The 21239-nt window shown below is 45.2% G+C and overlaps 1 protein-coding gene across 1 annotated transcript; it reads right to left on the minus strand.

Annotated features, from left to right (window-relative positions):
- Positions 1–5858: 5858 nt before the first annotated feature.
- SRD5A3 (steroid 5 alpha-reductase 3) lies at positions 5859–20307 on the minus strand. Its single transcript, XM_059161081.1, has 5 exons — positions 19992–20307; positions 13399–13541; positions 11186–11383; positions 7701–7835; positions 5859–6811 (listed from the first exon to the last, which is right to left on the minus strand). Exons 1-5 carry the CDS (start codon positions 20210–20212, stop codon positions 6552–6554), a joined length of 957 nt encoding a protein of 318 aa, XP_059017064.1. The 5' UTR covers positions 20213–20307; the 3' UTR covers positions 5859–6551.
- Positions 20308–21239: the final 932 nt, after the last annotated feature.

Genomic DNA, 21239 nt, shown 5'->3' on the forward strand with positions numbered 1-21239 from the left:
CGTTAGGTCAGCAGCTCGCAGGGAGCTGAATCCTGCTGACAGCCAGGTGAGCAAGCTGGGAGGTGGGTCCTGCCCCAGGGGAGCTTACGGCTGAGATCTCAGCCCAGGTGCCACCTTGACTGCAGTAAATCCTTGGGATGGAGGCACCCCGCACAGTGGCTCCTGAAATCCTGAGGCCCAGAAACGGTCAGAGGTCTGCTGTTTGAAGCTGGAGTACTTGGTCACACAGCGATAGGATACAAATACAGTGACTCGAAGGATGTGAGGGAGTTAGCCGTGTGGCCGCTCTCTAGGGGACAACATTCCAGGCGGAGGGCACAGCCAGTGCCAAGGCCTACCAGAGGGGCAGGACTGACACGTGTAAGGACGGGCACGGAGGCCACTGCGTGGAGGCGTGGATGAGGGCACGAGGAGCTGAGAAAGAGAGGTGACTGACTGGGGGCCAGATCATGTGGGGGCTAGGAGGTTATCATAGGAACTTGGGCCTTTATCTGAAAAAAAGTGGGAGCCATTGCAAGGTCTCGAGAGAGTATGACATGATCTGAATCAGGCTTTTGAAGGATCACTCTGGCTTGTGTTGAAAGTCAGCCGGAAGGAATAAGGGAGAAAGCAGAGAGACCGATTAGGAGTCTGTTGTGGTAAATTAGGCAAGAAGTGATGGCAGCCCAGATCAAGATGGTAGTCAGGAGAGTTATGATAACAAGGATGGACTCTGGATGTGTTCTGAAGGTGGAACCGCAGACCGGCTGGTGGAGCGTGGAAGGACCGTCAGGGAAGACGCCATCATGTTGGTTTGAGAAAATAAAAAGTAGGTGGATCAGGTGTGGGGAATAGAAAATCAGAAACTAGCTCAATCATGTCAAAACTCGAGATATCTTATATATCAAGTAGAGATGCTAAATAAGCAATTGGGTATGAGCCCAGAGCTCAGGAGTGGTGTTTAGGTCAGATGCCTAAACACAGGAGTTGTCAGCATATAAACAGCATTTAAGAGACCAGATGAGATCACCAACTACAGGGAGAGAAAGGGACCAGGAACTTCGAATCATCGCACTCCAAGCATTGGTAGGTTAGGAGAGTGGGAGCAGCCGAGGAGCTAGGACGAGAACCCAGGGGTGTTGTGTCTTGGAAATGATTAGAGCAAGTGACCAGCTGCTGCTGCTGTGTCAGGACAGATCCCGAGAAGCAACCACCAGGTTTAATGGGGTCCCGGGAGATCTTTCCATGAGAAGCTTCACTGGAGTCATGTGGTCTACAGAAAGCTCTCCTTCACTGGAGTCATGCGATCTACGAAAGGGGGCTTAACAGTGGGAAGAGAACCAAAGCTAGTGAGAATATAACCAATCTTTCTAGTTTTGCTGCAAAAGAACTAAAACCAAAACCAGCACACAAAGCAACCAACCAAACCCCCAGGAATGGCTTTGTTATCTAGTGAGGGAAATGGAGTTAGAAGGTTTTAGAAAGGTACCTGTCTGCTTCTAGAAATGTTGAGGAAAGGGCAAATGTGATGATTTAGCGGGAGGAAGAATGGCCAAGTATTTTCCTTGGGTAGAATCTGGTGCTCAAGAAGGGGGACCTAGCTTTAGGAAGAAATCCAGAGAGACAGTTTATAGTTTCAGGAGAAAATTGTGAGGACTTTGAAGTGAGCAAAAAATAGTACTGGTGTCCTTCCTAGCACACTTTTTGGGTTCTCTACCCCTAGTCTTTGAGCTATTTTACAACTCCTAGAAAATGGATAGGAATGCAAATAGTTTCCACAGACATACAAATGAATTTTGTCCGATGGAGGCACAATTGCTTTCCCTCCCCTGCTGAAGAGGCTAATTTTGAAACGATTGAGCAATTATTTTGCATCTATTACATTCACTTTGGCACGCCTTGGTACCCATATATGTGTCTTTTAGGAAGTCTTCTTTGAATTGTTTCTAACATTTACTGGTTCCTTCCTTAATGAGTAAAGTAAAATGGTTGGCACATGTTTATCTTATATTTGCATGAGGATCATGATTTTACATTTCAAAAAAGTATCCTTCAATAATAGTAAGGAGGGAAAGTAGCATACGGAGGGACAGATGTCTTAGGTGGGTGGAGGAGGTGGTGGTAGCGTGGGGGGCGGTTCTCTTCCAGTAGCTTCATTTTCTTGGGGATTGAGATGTAACATAGTCAGTTGAGTGGGAGAGGGAATGGACTAGAGAATTTTCGTATGATTGCACCATGGAAGACCAGTTGAGGTTAGTAGTCATGAATTGGAATTGGGCTGTCTGTGGACTGTATTTCTCTATCCACTGCTCAATTGTGTGGGCACATATACCCAGCAGGAGCTGAAATCTAACCAGGGTTGTGGCTTTGCTAAATCAGTAAGAAGAGGCAATGCCAAGAGGCAAGAGTTGAAGATAAATGTGAAGGAAGAATGATGGTGACTTCCTGGAATTTAAGTAGGGTAAGGCTATTAGAGAAGACTTATGGGTGAAGGACTATAAAAATGCCATGAGATCAACAGATCAAAGGTCCCAGTAGCGTGGCAAGACTGTTGGAATTGCAGTCCTAGAACAAAGAGCTGCAAAGGCAGGAGTTGGTAGTGAGAAAGTAAGCAAAATATTTTCTCTGTTTGGGGCTGGAATTCTGGCATCCAAACCGACATTCTACTGTTTGAGGGTCACTCACCTGCTGTCCACCAGATTCCCCCTTCTGTAAGTGGAAGCACAGATGTTTTGCATAGGCTGCTTAATTCTACCTTCTCCTAGTTTTATTCTTTCTCAATGAGATGATTCCATGAAATCAAGTCTTTTTTTTTTTTTTTTTCCGAGTCAACAGAATCTGCAGATAGGCAGCACAATGAACCTGGTCTCTATGCTATGGAAAGTTGTGCGGTAGGAATACTGCACAAAGGACACCAGACACAAAGACTGAGTGGGGCTGAGCCCAGCCTGAGCTCTGCTCACTGGGCAGCTGTCCCATCACCAGTGGCCTTCTATGCCCACAAAGGGTCATGCTCTGCTACTATGGGGATGTTCTGAGTGATATCTTTTCTAATTCCCAGGAAGGTGTCCTATAGGCCAAGGAGTCCTGATAAAAACCACACACATCCTATGAAGTTTTACCAGAGGGCTAGACTCAGGAGGCAGGGTTGTCTTTCTGCTCAGAAATCCTTTGTGTTTTTTGCGTTTTTTTTTTTTAAGATTTTTTTTTTTCTTACTTGACAGAGAGAGATCACAAGTAGGCAGAGAGGCAGGCAGAGAGAGAGGGGGAAGCAGGCTCCCTGCTGAGCAGAGAGCCTGATGGGGGGCTCGATCCCAGGACCCCGGGATCATGACCTGAGCCGAAGGCAGAGGCTTTAACCCACTGAACCACCCAGGCGCCCCCCATCCCCGTGTTCTTTTATTGTCTACAGGCTTCAAGAGTTTAGTATCTTCTCCTCCCTCACCCCTTTCCTTCCAAAGATTTTATTTGACAGTGAGAGAGCACACACACAAGCATGGGGGAGGGGCAGAGGGAGAGAGAAAAGCAGGCTCCCTGCTGAGCAGGCAGGGAGACTCAATCCTAGGACCCCAAGATCATGACCTGAGCCAAAGGCAGATGCTCAACTGACTGAGCCTCCCAGGTGCCCCGAGAATCTTTTTCAAGGAAGAGACTCAATGCTAAATCTTCTTAATTCAGTGCATATAGTAGCTCTTTATAGTTCAGTTTTTACTTGAATAATTAAATTTGCTTTCTCTAAAATCAAAACCTGGCTTCCTACATCATTGGTATTTGGGAAACATGATGTGTGTTGCGTGAATTATTTGTGGATCACTGCCAGCTCCCCTGCTTCTTGTCCATTTATTCAAAAAAATCTTAGGTTAGGCTAATATATATAATTTATAAAACCAGTTAAGTGATTTTTCCCCTGATAAGCAATGTGAAGAGTGGGCAGAAATTGCTTTAGGGGCGCCTGGGTGGCTCAGTGGGTTAAAGCCTCTGCCTTTGGCTCAGGTCGTGATCTCAGGGTCCTGGGATTGAGCCCCGCATTGGGCTCTCTGCTCAGCGGGGAGCCTGCTTCCTCCTCTCTCTCTCTCTGCCTGCCCCTCTACTTACTTGTGATCTGTCTGTCAAATAAATAAATTAAATCTTAAAAAAATTGCTTTAGACAGGTGTAAAAAATTTCTACTTGCTCAGTTACTATTTTAAGATCTTCTTTCAAATATTGGTTCACTTTGAGGTGCATTACTCATGTCCTTGAATTCTCAGGTAGTTATACAAAAATTTATAGTCTCCTTAATTTATTGAGTATCCTATAATCTAGCAATTATTATTATCTAGCAATAATCACTCATTATATTAAAAATGTAATCACTCATTATATTAAAATGTAACACAGGACATGCCCCTGTGGAGAAAAAGTGATCCACTCACTGATGGCAAATGTTAGTAAAGAGGATGAGCTACAGCTTGGAGACTTAAAAAAAGCAAAGGCTATTTTCAGCACACTTTTACAGTCGGTAGTTGGTCCAGGGAATGCTGTAGAGAGGTAGTCGGTCACTTCCCCTTAGGAGCAACAGAATGACAGGTTGAGGCTTGGCGACGAGGGTGGCAGAAGCTCAAGGGCCTCCAGCCCCAGCCTATTTCTGGCTTCTCCACGCACGGGTTTGCCCACTCTCCCTGTTGGGGTGCAGAGAGCATTTTCACTACCACCCAGAACAATGCCGATTGTGATCTCCCAAGCACAGCACAATTCTCCGATGTTCTCCACAGTGAAGCTTTTGTCAAAGACCATGCTACTTTGTTCTGACCCCCTCTGAGGACATCACTACTTCCTCTTTAGCCTTCACCTGGAAACGGAGTGCTTGGGCAAGGATAGGAGAGGGAAAGTAAAAGACATGGAAGTGAGTGCGACAGACAGGAGGGGACAAGGAGCTTGAGACAAGGACACTGGGGACTGGGAATGCCTTCTAATAGCCCCTGATAGGGTTCTTCACAGGGGAGCTCATCATTGCACTTAAAAGTACAATGAAATTCCAGAACATCATTCAAATTCCTAGACTAACCTGGGTCTGAAATGACATGCTAAAGCAAAATACAGTTTTCCCCCAAGTAGTTTGCTATTAAAAAGCATTTGTGTCATTTGTGTGGAAATTAAGACCAAATTGCAATATGCTTTACATTTCCAGTGTGGAAAGTTTAGCTCTGAGTCCTGGTCCTGAGGATGGCGCACCCAAATGATAAATGAAACAAATAGGTCATCAGTTGGAAGAGACTGAGCAACTCACTGAGGTGGTATTTGATGGACAGGAGAGAAAAGGCTACAGCAGAATTATTTTTAGAACTTTAGAAGGTGCTTTCATGTGCTTATACCGCAAGTTTAGATTAAGAAGAATCTCAGTCTAGCAGCTTCCTTTTTACTACTCCAAGGACGAGGGCGGGAGGATGCGCTTTCACTGCACTTGGTTATGCGTCTGAATAATAATGAGGTTCTTTCTCCCACAGAAAGGTACCTATTAGTGCAAAACTTCAGTAGCTAGTAGTAATATGACACCTGCACAAAAGCCATCAAGTTAATACCTTCGTCACTAAGCCAGGAAATCCTGTGCTGCACAAATGTGCGGTTTTTACAGAGTTACTCAGGCTGTGGTGCTACTTTTCCAGTTGTTGTTTTTCTTTTAAACCATGCATTTACTGCCCTTTGATCTAATCATGGGTATTTTCTTGAACAGACTGTTTTGATGTAAACTTTATTCCTAAAAATCTTCAGATTCACTTTATTAAAACAGTTCAAACTCAGGCAAACCTTAATCCAGTGTGAGTAACTCCACACGAACGAGGCTACAGCACTGGCCCCCTCTGCGGCGAAGGTCAGTCCATTCATGAAGGAGCTCTACACGTAAATATAAAAATATTTTATTTTCAGATGCTTTCATTTTTAAGGTACTTCCTTGAAAGGCATGTCAAAAGAAGTATTAAATAAAAGTGGTTTCCTATGATTTGAAGGGGAGAGGAGTGGAAACCGCTGTTGCTGGTTACGTAACTGAAAATCTTCATGGCTGTATGTGAAGGTATACACTATCTCCAACAAACTCATTTTCCCCTAAATCTGTTGCTGTGAAATTATATATTGTGATTTCCAAAAGCTTTTACTGAAATGCAACAGTTACTGCGCACTGCTATACTGCTTCTTATGTAGTCCAGCTCATCTGTCCCCAACAAAAAGCCACGGATGGTCTCATCTCTTCCTCTGGGGACGTAGGTGCATGTGTGAAGCCGTTGGCATATTCTTGGTTAGCTTGCTTGTGAGGCAGCTTGGAGAAGTCTCCTCTACTTGTTAGCAGTTGGTTGGTTTTATAAAGCATCTCAGAAGGCAGACACAGCACTCCCAGGCCTGCCAGAAGGATTTCCTCTTTGAAGATTCATTTTCTTGTGGGGTCTTGCTTTGCTCATTTGGTGAAGACTTTTGGGTGTAAAAACGGAATGCAGAGTTACAAACAGTTTTGCAGAAACTGTGCTTTGGTCCCTAGACTTTGTTGTCCTGAGGAATCGCACCTGTCACCTGGTTTGCATGCTTCATGACTGAGGTTACCTTAAAATAGGAATGGCAGGAAAGCTTTCCTATGCTTTGGATAGGAGACAAATTTGCTTTTGTAGAATTTGTGGCTGAGGAAAGCAGACAGCGCCTGGCTGAAGAAAACATATGTCACCACTAGCCACCAAGTTAAGTTGTGGAGCCCAAAGGTGACAGCCATGGAAATGTAGATCATCAGCTCTGCTAAGTAGTTCGGGGAAGAAACATATTCAAACCAGTCTCCAAAAGGGATTCGGTGGTTACAGTGAATGACCACCCCTGAAACAGAAACAGAAGGCCACCTGAACAAATGAAATTGTAGAAAGAAAATTTACCACTTCAGGCCCCAAGTCATTTCCAAAAACTCAGATTGCTGACCTGTGTGCAAACCCATTTCCCGTCACACTTCCACGTCAACTTACTATGTATTAAAAAGTTACATGCCTAGGTTACACTATCAACTGAAAATAAGCACAGAGGAAAACCTGTTTCTCCATTAGGCCTCCAAGCTAGTCATTAAGAGTCATTAAGAGGCATGAGCTCAAATCCTGACTCTACCACTCACATGCTGTGGAACTTTAGAAAAGCTGCTTAACAGCCCGGTGCCTCAGTTTCCCCATTTGTAAAGGGAGAATAAGACTGTCTCCAACTCAACTAAGCACTGTGAGACTCTATGTAAAGTTCCCGGAACCGGGCCTGGCACAGAATAAGCACTGGATAAATGCTGAATAGTATTATTCCACTCTTAGTATTTCAAAAAACCTAATGAAAACTGTACCTGTGCTAAGTCAAAACAAGCTAACTAAAAAGTTAAGGGTTTTTTTTTTTTTTTTTTTTTTTTGCTGCGGCTGGAATGACCCTAACTCAGCAGGGTAACGGGAATGTTCACGTGCTGGTTAGGCACGTGTCTGCTGTGCAGGCCCCCAGATGTGGACACAGAATGGAATTATAGAGCGTGAGGGCTAGATGGAGCCGGGGAAGTCTTTCAGCATAACGCTCTCGTTTTACAAAGGGGAAGATTGAGATCCAGAGAGAGGTCTTGTCAAAAAGGAGCATCTGATAGATGAGTCCGTTAATTTAGGGCAGGAGGGGAAAAAATAAAGGAACAGAGATAACTAACTTCTGAGGGTTCAGATTTCCCACGCAATGGCTGTGCAAGGCCCCTCACCTGCTTTATTTTTCCTGAGATTGCCGAGAATGACATGGCACTTGTACTGATGGACAGACGACCAGATAAACATCAGCATTCCGAGGATATGGAACCACCGAGCTTGCATCAAGAGATTTTTCCCTATCACATAGACTACAGAAAAAAAGAATTAGCTTATTAGCCAGGCTGCAACATTTCAGAGGCTTGGGGAATGATACAGCTAGTAGAACCATACAGTTAGGAGAACACAATTACCCACTATTTTGTTCCTCATGACTAGAAAATTATCCTGACCGAATGTACCAGGTCTGGGGGTGGGGGGGGGGCGCTGTCCTGTGGGTGAGGGGGTAGGCTCCTCATCCAGGGGCAGCTTCAGTGGCCCCCGACAGAGAGTGCCACATGGACACGCTCTCCTGCTGCCTCTTTAAATGCTTCAAGCACAGAGGTCGGCTCTGTGTCCTACTCTTGTGATGCACTCTCGTGTGGTGACACTGCTTTCCATTTCTATTTCTAAACCTGGTGTTGTGTCTTCTTTCTTACGGTCTACTGTCAGTAAGACACTTTCTGAAGGAATCTCACCCTGAGCTGCCACCCTAAGCCATTCAGGGGAGACACTGAATGCAGAGCACAGACTTGACTGGCTTCGGCCAACGAAGAAAATCACTAGAAGTCACAGCTCACGGTGGGGCTTCCCAAAAGAGAAGAAGTGTAAATTGCAAGACGAAGACACAAACTATCCTTTTCTGATTAGAGAGAACCATGTTAGATTTAGCTCAGAAGTAGAAACACTCAAAGGATCATCTTCCTCTTTCTTCTCCAGCTACCAAAAAGACAGGAAGAAGGCAGGTCTTCTGAGGACTGGCATCAGAAAAGCAAATTCAGGACTTCCTTATGATCAGCAGGAAGCAGTCAGGTTAGTTAGGAACTTGACTGAAGAAACAAAGCTGTCCATTGACTGCAGATTGGATTGATGGTGGGGAAGAGCCTGAGGGTCTGGAGCCAAGAGACAGCCCCTACAGAGTTGATTCAGGTAAGAGAACCGAAAATATGCGATTCCCTATGGGCACTGGAGGGAGGACTAATGACAGCTAAAGACTAATGAGAATCCACCAATGTCTACATGTGTTAATTTCTTTTAAAAGCCTATAGTTTACTATAGACTCTTAATGTTTACTAGACTTAGCCATTTAATGAAAAGGTTATATTTTTACAGGTTAAAAATAAACAAAATATAAAAATAGTTTTAAATTGGAGGGCTTTAAGAGCAAGTCATTTTAGGATTAAAAACTGAAGCAAGTGTTTGAGAGTTCTCTTTGCTGTCAGGTTACCTACTCTGAATCAGAGAAAGTACCTATGAGGGAAAGATTCCTAAGAATAAGTTGGAATTATAATGCAGGAAAGGGGAGGCAAGTGGAAGGCTGAGAATCCAATCTGTGTAGTATTTAGCTATTTGTTTATTCGTTGTTTACTGACTGAGTGTCTACTGAGCCTGGCATCTCACACAGGGATAGAGCAGTGAGTACGTAAGGTAAGATCTCAGTCCTCAGGAACCCACGTTCCAGTGGCAAGGGACAGACAGAAACTCGTAGGCAAACCGATGACCAACACAAGTTCAGGTAGAGAGGGCACTCAGGAGAAAATAAAATACAACAGTGTAATGGGAAGTGGCTGAAGGTAGACCCTCTAGACTTTGAAGACCAGGAGATGACGGGGCAGCTTGTAGACATCCTTTCTCTTCCTTTTCCCAAGAACCCTCTGAAATCAGGATACGTCCCTGATTACAGATGAAGATACTGAGGTTCAGGGTGGTTAAGTAAGCCTGAATTCAGACTCAGTCTATTCCTGTCAGACCCCATGGCTGACACATGCCTGTGTGTTCTCTCTCAGTGAATTCCTGAAACCGGTTTGCCTCATATTGTCCCAAATGCCTGCATATGACTTCTTGAAAGACAAGTAGGTGAAAGAGAGGACAGCTTCAGAAAGGCGTGTCTAGGAAGCTATTTCTGGGAGTGTCTCAGCTGCTTTTTCTTGACTGTTTATTTGGTGGGGAAGGCAGAAGCTGGGATCAAGCTAGCAGACAAAGCTCCAGAAGAGATACGTAATGCCAACAGAGGCCAACAGACTGAAAGCTAGCAGGTTAGCTGCGTGCTTCGGAAAGCTTCTTTGGGTGGAAATCCTAGCACTGTGCACCATGTATCAGACCTTGATACAGGCTGCACATGAGTGCCACAGCAGAACATTTGGGAGGAAACACTGACTTGATTCAATTCAAGGGAATCAGATGGAGAGATGCTAGCTGAGTGGCTGAAGCCCATAAATAATTCATGAATTAAGAAAAATCATTACTAAATTGTACTCTAATGTCATTCCTTAAGCCAAAGAGACCTTGGGGTTGTGCTATAGCGACAGAGAGAGGATGCTCAAGGGGCTATTCTGATGCCGAAATCAAACCTGAGGAGAAAGTTCACTGAGTACTGGAAACATCCAGAATTTGGTCTCTATTTACACGGACAGACAGGACATCCGAAGACTTGAACTAAGAGAAAACAGTCATGAATGCTCTGCCCTGCAGTGTGTGGGCAGAAGGACACCCAAGGCGAAGCAGGGTGACTTCGCCTCAACACTAAAAACTAACGTGAGTCACCCCAAATGACTTGAGTTCTGTGTAAAAAGCATGCATTGTTTTTACAAAAATGATAGTCCTATATGTTAGATCTCCAGCCTCCCTTCCCCCTGCAAAGCACACTTCATTTCCTCCTCATAAACAAAGGTCATGATTTTGCTTCCCTCTTGCCCGGCCAGTGGGAGCTCAGCAATGTTCAGACACAACTCGGACTCTCCACAGTACGCTTTTGTCCTCTCCCCTCAGGCGGCCTCCCTTGAAGAAAAGCTTTGTTATGATCAGAATCATCCCAAGAACGAAATGGCAACATAATGGCTCTCTACTCCCTCAAATCCAAACGGTTCACACCGGCCCAGGCCACGCCTTCTCCTCTGGTTCTCTGAGTTTTAATCCCGTACCACCCTTTCCCTTCCACACACGCACCCGAGGGAGACTGAGCCTTTGGTGGAGCAACTTTGCCGACCCTTTCTCCTGCTCTTGGGTGTTCCTCTGCTTCCTATCCAACTCTTGCCCATACTCCCTCTTTCTTTCCAGAGTAACTCCGCCTGAGGTCACGGACTTCAGTCCCACCAAGGAAGACCCACATCCCAGTTCTTCCTCCTTACAGCAAGCCTCCTCAACACCTGGTACTTGACTGTCTTTACCACAGGCATTAGTGCTTACATTGGTGTCTCTCAGGTTTTAGCAATTATGTAATAGTTAATGTATATACCCTTGGGCACGTTGACTTTTGCCAAGGCTGGTAGAGTTCAAACTCTTAAATGCAAAGTGGGTTGGGCAGGTCTGTTTTCAAACTTTTGTCAAGCTTGGTGGAGTGCTTTGCCTGAACAGCACTTCACACGCCCAGTGACTCAGCTGACAGACCCCAGGGACCACTCACCATTCCTGCCGTCCATTGGCACTTGGCTGAGCACAGTCAGGCCGGTGAGGACATAGTAGACGAGTCCAAAACAGTACTGCACGACGTGAATCACGGCATTGGAGAAGACACTGACATAGAAGCATTCGAAGAGCCTTCGCAAGCTGTGTAGCCACAGAAATACTAACACTAAGAATGCGGACAGTGCCAGCTCACCCCCTATAATTCAGAATGCAACATGTTAGCATCTCTCTTTCCGGATTAATGCAAAGTCATTATTATTTTTCCTGCTGTTCCATGGAGTATTAAATAAGATTAGAGCTAGGAGAGGGCCCTAAAACATCATTTAGCCTAACACCTTTTTTTTAAAGTCATGAGGAAGTAAGCCAAGTGAAGTTAAGGAATTTGACTAGAGACAAACTCAGATCTCTGGCCTCCCCATCATTGGAAAGCCTTCTGGTTACACGCATGTCACTGCAAAGGAGTCTGTGCACACAGAACCTGATGTCTGTGGACTTCTGGTTCCTGGCGCTAACAGCCAGATGAAGATGGTCACGAAGAATGCCCAGATGACCTCTAATAACCCCACCCAGTGGGATCCCTGGGGTCAGGGGAGATGAGACACAGGCACCCAGACAGGCAGAAAAGGGGACAGGAACATAGACAGAAGGAAATATGCATTTTTTTCCATATTAAACAAACAAAAAACAAAATCATACTCTCAGGGGACTGTGAGCCTTGAGATCAATCCCTCTACCTGCTTCCCACCCGTCTGCCAAAAGAATTCAGAAGAAGTACTAGTTTTTAAAATGACATAACACCTAGATGTTTTTGTTTTTTAAATGAATGTCACACACACACACACAGACACATACACACCCATCATTAGAATTAAGGATACAGTTTAACGAATTTTTTTTTCTTTCTTTTTTTTTTTTTTTTAAAGATTTTATTAATTTGACAGAGAGAAATCACAAGTAGATGGAGAGGCAGGCAGAGAGAGATAGGGACGCAGGCTCCCTGCTGAGCAGAGAGCCCGACGCGAGACTCAATCCCAGGATCCTGAGCGGCTTAACCCACTGAGCCACCCAGGCGCCCCCAGTTTAACGAATTTTTACAAACGAAACCAACCTATTCCACCCATACATCCGGCATCCAGATCAAGAAACAGAACACAACCAGCGCTCCCTTGTCTCCCCTCCAGGCACTGCCTCCCCCCAACAAAGGTAAGCCCTATCTAGACTTCTGTCAGTACAGAATAGCACTGCCTACTTTTCTATTTTAAATACAGCAAATCCTAGTTTTAACTCTTTAGGAATAGATTAAAACAAATATACAAATAAAACTCCTCACAACCAACCTTCTAAATTCCAGAACCCCAGCTAGGCCCACAGTAAACAAAGGGAAAGATGACATTTTTAATGGGTGAAGTGGGAACCACTGAGGTCTCTGCCGGTTCCAAATAGGATGTGCATAGTTCTTCCCTCGGGCTGTCATCTTTTGCAACAAGTTCCCCGGGTTATGGAGAAAAGGACTGTTCCCATGGAGCCAGTGGTGGAACAAAGGACAGAGATAGCACCAGGACAATTTGTTTCTAATTCAGCCCCTCACCCTCTCCCTGACACTAAATGAGGCTGCCTTACGGTTTTCACCTTCAATTCCTGCTTTCTAAAATTGTTCCATGCATCCTTTATTTGAGGATGAGTGAGGCGAATTTAAAGGCTATTTTATAATCATCTGTTGATAATCATCAACAACTATTCAGAGCCAATTTTATTATATAACTATTGCTTATAGGATAACCGATATTTTTAACTGGTGATCAAGAATAATTTCTATTGTTTTGGTTCAGCTAGAGAAATGACAAATGTTTCAAGGCAAACCTAATGGAGCCCAAGAGCTTTCGCACAGTGTAAAGACTTCTGCATAAATATATCGATAGCACTAAAAATATCAGAAGGAGCACAGCCAGTCTTGTACACAGCACAGCACTCGCTGGGAAGGCAGGGATGAAGAGCGGACCCTTGGTCGGCTGTGATCTCAGTGAAGGACATGGAGACATCCCCGTGGCCACCGGGTTAGGAAGCACGCAGAATTTTTTTGGCCTCACCCTCCACTTCCGGGGCCCACACAGGAGGAGACTAGGGTGACTGTGAAATACCAGGAACAGCTCCAGGCAGGCAGGAAAGGCAGGAACAGGACGACACGGTTCTAACTAGCCCATGGAGTTGTACCTTGGAACTGGGCAGCCCCGAGAATTCTGAGCAGACCGTGAAGCCAGTTTGGAAAAGGCACTCCCAGGAACAGAGACTGAGTAAGGTGCCAAAGCAGGAAGCCGTTCCACAGCACTGAGATGATGTAGAAGTGAGAAAAGTACCTGCAAGGTGAAACCAGTTAGGCGATCGTCAGAGGAGGTCCTCTTTAAAGCATTAAGCAGAAAGACTATTTTTAGACTCTGGAGCCTCTTTTCCCGTTTCCTAAAGTGTACTTTTGTTTTTTTTAATAGAACCCGAATCCTGCAGACATTCAGACTTTTAAAATCTGCTTTCAAAGGATGGGACCAGTTAACTCCGGAAAAAGAGGCCACCTGAGGTTAACAAGACCGTGATTGACCTTGTCAAACCCGGAAAGAGGGTCAATTAGCAACCTTTCTTATCTCTGGGTGAGAGGATTGGCTCAAGTTCCAACAGAGGGGGCACCAGACCCTGGCAAAGAGAACCTAGGTTGTGCCAACAGAAGCCAAATGTGTGAAAGATTTCTAAATCCTGGGCAATGTTGCTGCAACAGCCAGAGAGCCTGTTACACAAGATTTACAAAACCACAAGCTCTCGGGGCTGCCAGAAGCCTTAAAGGTTTTCTGATTCAGTGTTTTTCCGAAATTGTGTTGACCAAATTACTTCATAATAGCATGACTTGAACTCATAAAACGAGGAACCAAATCCTGATGGTTACACCTTTCATCAAGTACAGTGCCTATTCTGGAATCAACACAGTTACAAATGAAATACAAGTAAAACCAGCGCCAATGGACACCGAAGTTAGCAAGGTCCCCTTAATGTGAAGGAGGATGCTGGTTTACCCAAAGGAGGTCACCTACTGCGGCACAAAGGCCTAACAGGTTCTTCTGAGGTCCCTTTACCCATCCTTCTCCTACTTTTCTTTATTTAGGTAAATTCAAAATCTTTCTGACTCTGCAGGTTGTCCTCCGTGGCCTTCAACACATCACTTTGTATCAAGCCTCTTCCTTGTCACAACAAAATAGACCGAGCTCAGGGATTCTTCTTCCAGAAGATCCAGAGGATTGTATCAGACTTTACAGCAGTCCCCGCCCCATCCACCCCAGACCCTGCCCACAATCAGGTCTGACAAATACTGATCTCATCTGATCATTCCAGAGCAACCCATTTAGTTCTCCTGACTCCTGTTACAAATTCTATCACTAGATCTGCCCTTGCCGAGCTAGCCTGTTATTCCTCATTCCGATCTTCTCCAGGCTCAAGAGCTTAGTTTCCTCCAAAGTTCATCCTTATATTTCCAGTACTCCCTTCCCTACCTGGCCACCGGTTTTTGGTTGCCTTCCAGGGTCTTTCTTAAGACATGCTTCCTAGAACTGAGCCCAGGTGTGGTCTGAGTTGCAGGAGCAAGGCAGAATGTCAGCAGCACCTTGCTCTGAAGGCTTCCATGTAAAGGAGAGGGGTTGACTTCTGAAAAGCATCTTCTGGGCCAGCCACTCTACCTACTTCATTTCTTCACAAGTATTTATTGAGAACTTAGAACGTGCTGGGCAATGTTCTAGGATCTGGGAACTCAGCAGGGAGCAAAGAGACCAGGTCTCTGCCTTGATGTTTACCCTCAGCATATGGTCAATGAATCAACCTATAGACATGTAGCATAATACTGGTTTAGGGGGCAGAGACGGTGCAGAGGGGAGGCCGAGGGGGTCAAAGATGGCCTCTCTGGAAGTGATATTGGCTAGAATGAATAACCTTAGTGAGCGTCTATGGGAAAGAATTTTCGAGGCAGAGGAAATGACAACCACATAGGCTCTGAGGAACAATAAAGGCCACATGTGTGCAGAAGCAGATGCTGTAGGGTCTTATAAGGACCTGGCTTTTATTCAGTGTGACAGGGAGCCATGTGTGCAGAATGACTTAAATAACAGGTTTTAAAATCCTTCTGGCTAATGGAAAAGTTCTGGAAATTGATAGTGGTGATGGCTGCACAGCAATGTGAATGTATACAACACCAATGAACTGTACACCTGAAAAGGGTTAAAATGTTAAGTGTTACATCATGTATATTTAACACACACACACACAGCATTGCTTATTCACTTCACTCTCTTTAAAGTTAGAAAAAAAAATCCCTCTGGTAAGTTGGCAGAAACAATTCTGCCTAACAAAAAGTTCACTTGGTTATTTTGTGGCAGGTGAGAAAAGGAAGGCTCAGATGTTAAGTTACATATCCAAGGTCACACAGTAAGTGGCAGCATTTAGCTCCAAACTCAGCCCTATGACTCTGAAGTTAAAATCACCCAGTAGCTCGCTCGCTCTTTCTTTCTTTCTTTCTTTCTTTCTTTCTTTCTTTCTTCTTGCTAAAGTAGGTGCTACGGCCAGCGTGGAGTCTAACACGGGGCTTGAACTCTTAATCCTGAGAGCAAGATTGGAGCTGAGAACAGTATTTGGACACTCAACCAGCTGAGCCATCCAGATGCCCCCACACCGCTATACCTCTAATTCATGCAACCTAGACCCAATGAACCTGAACTTTTCTGTCTCTGGATCACATATGTCAATTTATACCACGTTAAAAGGCCCCTTTAGCCTCCAACAACAGATCTAAGAAGTCTACCCCTTTTGTTTTAGACATTCTCCCTCTTTTTCCTCCCTTGGCACTTTACTTAACTGCAGCACTGTTTTCCAAGCCCGTGGGAAGAGGGATAAGGTGATCCTTATGGTAACACAGGACTTGGCACCAAGCAAGCACTGCTTTAATAAATATTTCAGGGCTAATTAGAAGCTAGGGACTGCTCTAGGGTTGCAACAACGAAAACAACAGATAATCCAGCCCTTATGGCACTTATACTCACACTCACACACAAAAGTAAAATTCATTGTATTCCACCAGGCAGTTACTGTTACTGAGAAAATGAAAGCCAGGAAGAGAAGAAGAAATATGGGGGCGGGGGGGAGTCATGGTGGTGGTAGAATTATACTTTTGAACAGGGTGGATAGGCAATACCTCACTGAGAAGGTAATATTTGAGTAGAATTATAGGAAGTAAGGACATAAACCATGTGTGTGGCTATATGGGGAAAGAGCTTTCTAGATAGAGGGAACAGGCAGTGCAAAGGCCCTGAGGTGAGAAAGAAGACTAGCAGAGAGGCCTACAGGGCTGGACTGGCACCACATGGGGGTTAACTATAGGTCACAAAGTCAGTGAGGTGATGGGAACAAAACAGTATAAGGTCTTGGGCTCTTCCTGTGAGTAAGGTGGAAACCACTGGATGATTTTGAGCCAGGAGGCAGGATCTAATAATACAGGTTTGCAGATAGCTGAGACTGATCCAAGGCCCCATTATGGGAGTTATGGGGTTAACTAAGAAGTGAACTAATGTTTACTGGTTCTGACTAGGTGCCTGGCCTGTGCTAAGTACTTTAATGTCGTCACCACCTATATAGCAAAGAGGTGTTATTATACAAGCAAGCCTTTTGCCTGGACCATCATAACAGCCTCTTACTCAGTCTTCTCCACACAATGGCTAGTCACCCTTTCAAAAACAGGAATCACACCATGTCACGCCTCCTTCCCTGTCCTAAAGAGTTCAGCGGCTTTCCATACACTCGGAATAAAATCTCCTCTCCACCGTGGCCCTGGAGAGCCAGCCTGGCCTCCCCCAGTGAGCTCATCTCCTGCCCCACCCCTCCCTTACCATCCTCTCCAGTGTTGTCACTGTCACTGTCACAACCACCCTACTTTGCTCGTGATCAAGTAATCCTGCTCGATTTCCTCTGATGCACTTATTACCGTCCAAGATTACCTTGTTTTGTAAGATCTGTTTACATATTTACTGCCTGTTTGATAAGAACAAAAGCTCTTGGCACGTAAGTACTCTATAAACCTTTTGTTAATCAACAAACTAAACCTAAACCCTGTTTTTCTTAAATTCATTCAAGACAAAGTGATCAAGGACCTTATTATTTGTCAGGCACTGAACCAGGGATATGGTAACAAACAAGACAATGTAAACTTATGGCCAGTTTATAGTCTAGAGCAAGGGTTCTTAACACTTTTCCTCCCTGGCCTCCACTGGCAGTCAGGGGAAGGGAACTGGCCACTTTTCAAAATGTTACTTCGATCATAAAATACATAGGGATTACCAAGGAAATCAATTATATTGAAATATAGGTAACACAACTACTAGAAAAAGAAATTTGCGATACAGTAATATATGTGCTTAATTATTGTATCAAATAACAAGATCTAGGGATTCATCCTTGTGGTGAAAATATTTTGATGTCTCTTCAATATTTTTAATGTGATATAAAAAATCTTTCACCATATTGCAAGTACTGCTAATTCTACCATGGTTCATTAAATACATTTATCATTAAGGAAATGCTAAATTTTGGCTAGAGATTAGTGAAATAAAGATGTAATTTTTTTTCTAACTCAGGTTTGCCCTGAATTCTGTGCACAGGTCCCCTGGTTATGACTGCTGCACCCCTGGAGAAAAGTCTGGATGGCTCTTTGCTTCCAGAGCTCAATTCAATTGCAAGGCTTTGATACCATTTTGAAACTTAGAAGCAGAAGTACTTCTATACACATAGGGATTCTGACTCATGTTGACATCACCTATTTATTCAGATTTTCTCGGAAATTAACAATCTACGAACCAAAAGGAAAACAAGAAAAGTACCATCACCTTAATTTAGGGAAAAAACCCTACCCAACAGTGGTAATGGAATTGAACATGCCATGAACTGATTTAAGGTTTTATTCTTGCCTCCTTAGGAAAAACTAACCCCAAACAAAATTATGTAAGCACCATTTTAGATGCAGAAATGTGAATGCAGAAATATGATTTACAGCTGCCTCTAAGTATAAAAATTACAGGTTCACTTTTAAGAGTACAACTGAATTCTGCACAAGGAAAAATATTTAAATATAGTATCTAGGCACATTTGTCTTTCTTTCTTGGCCTGGACTTGCTCTATCTTCTTCCAATACTAAAAGAAATGGTTTAAATAAATAAAAAAAAAAAAACCAAAAATGAAAACAAAACATCATTTGGACATCATGGGAGGTTCTAATCTAGAATTCTAGAAGAATAAAAAGGTGTAAATTATGGGAGAAATTACAACAAGCCCAAAGAGTAGTAATGAATAAAGGAAAGGTACCAGGTCTGTTTTCTTAGCTGTCATCTAATCAAGTGCTTGAGCACTAACAGCTGGGGAATGGGAGCCAGAGAAACAGCGGAGTGCAGGGAATGACTTGAAATGTGTCCTTTAATCTAGGGACATCAATCTCCTTTTCAAAATTCAGAAAAACAATTTGTTAGAATTCACACTAAGAAATATTTTTGCTTCACTTTATAACAGTAAAAAATGATAATCTGGGAATGCCATTGCTATAAAGCCCAAAAGGCTGTACTGCAATCAAACTTGATTAAAAATAGGATAATGGCTAATGTTTGCTTAAAAAGAGCCTCTAATAAATACAAGGTTTGACTAATTCGTCCTAAATACTTCTACCTCTTCCCAGGGCCTCATTCCCTTTCCTCTTCTTGTGAATGTCCTACATCTTCCTTCTCAGTGTTAACACCTGAGGAATCTCTCTCCCAACAGACCAAAGTGGGGGCGATTATCCACGTTTCAGAAGCCAAGTTACGCTCAGCCGCATTCTTGTCTGTGGACCTGGGACCCTGTCTCTGAGAGGTTCAAGCGATAACCCTGGGGTTTTAATACATTTGAAACCTTATCACGTTCCTCCAGATACCTTCCTACATGTTCAACTTTCGATGCACCTTCAAGACAGAAGAGCCACTGCTGTTCTCCTACCGTCTATAGGTGCTTGGCTGACTCTTCTCAGCTATGTTCTGAATTCAAAGCAAAACAATAAAAAACCCCAAACAAAAGCAAACTACAAGTCTTTACAATTCTGAAAGACCCCTACTTAAGCCCTAACGATTTAGATTTAATCTTTCATTGAACTTGGTTATGAAACCTGTTGAAAGTCAAAGCTTCGGGGTCAGTCTCGACAAAAATGTGCAGTCCTGGGCCAAGGTGCTAGGGAGGAGGGTCGGTGTGGCCGAAGGAGGTGCCGCCCTGTGACCAGCGGCTCGCCCCTCGTCCTGACTTCGAAGGTTGGAGACAAACGAGAGAAGCACAGGCGAAGGGCGGGCCTGCCTTCAAGTCTACAAGTGAGTGACCTCAAGTTAGATCGAGCCCTACAGTGCAGGGGAGGGCGAAAAGGAAACGTTGGGACCAAAAGGCTATAATCTGACACCGGGTGACCAGGCCTACATTCGGAAGCGCTACTTCCCCCCAGGGGAAGACTCGGTGCGGCCACACGTTCACGTTCACGCGCGGCTCAGCATCCTCGGTGCCCGCGGGCTCTTGGGGCATTTCGGCCCCCCGGGCCACGACGCGGCCGTGCCCCCAGAGACCCGCCGAGGCCCGCCGCGCCCGGAGACCTGTCAGGGCCTCCCGGGCCCGGGCCGCGCCGGCCCCGCGCCCGCCTCTGCTGCCCCCTGCCGGCTGCCCGAGCCGGGCGCCCCGGGCTCTCCGCGCCTCGGCTTCCCGGGCTCGAGCCGGGGCGCGGTTACCTCTTGGGCACATCAAAGACCCGGCAGGCGGCCGGGCGCGACGGCCCCTCACGCTTGGTTTTCCCATAGCGGATCAGATCCTGGAAAAGCGCGCAGCCCGGGAGCAGGCCGGGCGGCACTAGCTGCAGCAGCAGGGTCAGCAGGAAGGCGGCGGTCAGCGTGAGCCACAGAGCGCGCAGCGGGTTCAGCGCCCAGAGCTCGGCCACGACCCAGGGAGCCATAGCCGACGCGCCGGGCCTCCGTGCTCCCAAGGCCCAGAACCACCCGCCTGGGCTGCAGCGGCCGCTTGCGCGCCGCACACCAGGTGGGCGGGACGTCGGTGACGCAGCGCGGGACGCGGACGTACGCGGCCCCGCCCAGGACACGCCCAGGGGGCGGGGTCACGCTGGCGCTCAGTGGTTGTCCTCCGTCTCTGGTCTGACTCGCGGACCTGTAAGAGAACCCCAAAAGATGATTCAGCGATGTGGTGCGAACAGCTGCAAGCCTGATTGCTGCATTTTTCAGTGGAAAAATGGAAACAATCCTGAATGGTGCACTTTATTTAGTTAAGTTGTGTTGCAATAACACGTTGTAATATCATGCAGACATTAACATGGTAATGATGAAGGCGGTAGAAACACGGAACGCAGTTTAGGATAGCAGGAACAGGAGGTTAAGTGAAAATAAGTCAACTGTAAAATACATGGCTGTGATTGCAAACAACCATATGGTCCTTCTGGCTGGGAAATGAGGGCTTTTCGTATGACTTAGGATCTCTTCGGCAGGAGTCACCCCTTCATTTTTCTTCATTGTTTTTAGGTTGACACCGCAAAAATGCAGCTGGTCTTTCTAGGACATCTTTCCAGACAAGCTACTTGCAGGGACCAAGCTTCCTGGGTGACAGAGATTCTCTTTTAATTCTTTGACTTGGGAAAGGTTGCAAAGCAAGACAGGGGTGTGTGTGTGTGTGTGTGTGTGTGTGTGTGCACGCGCATATGTCTGTAAGAAAATAGGAAATATTGACGCTAGAAGGAAAAGTCATCTTTCTTTTCCTCTCACTGTCTCTCTCTCCGTTTAGATTTTAGCCAAAAGAGTGTACAGCTCACATTCAGACAAACCTCCTGTGGAGGGCAGTGGCTGAACAGGAAGTCACAAGTCAAACCCTACTGAGAGCATTTGTGTATGTTTGAATCCTTTCAGGAGTGAATTATTTCAGAAGTGGAAAACCAGGCTAACGTCTGTTAGAGAGATCATTACCAATAAGCATAA

Source organism: Mustela lutreola, chromosome 1 (genome assembly GCF_030435805.1).
Source record: "Mustela lutreola isolate mMusLut2 chromosome 1, mMusLut2.pri, whole genome shotgun sequence".
Lineage (NCBI taxonomy): Eukaryota > Metazoa > Chordata > Mammalia > Carnivora > Mustelidae > Mustela > Mustela lutreola.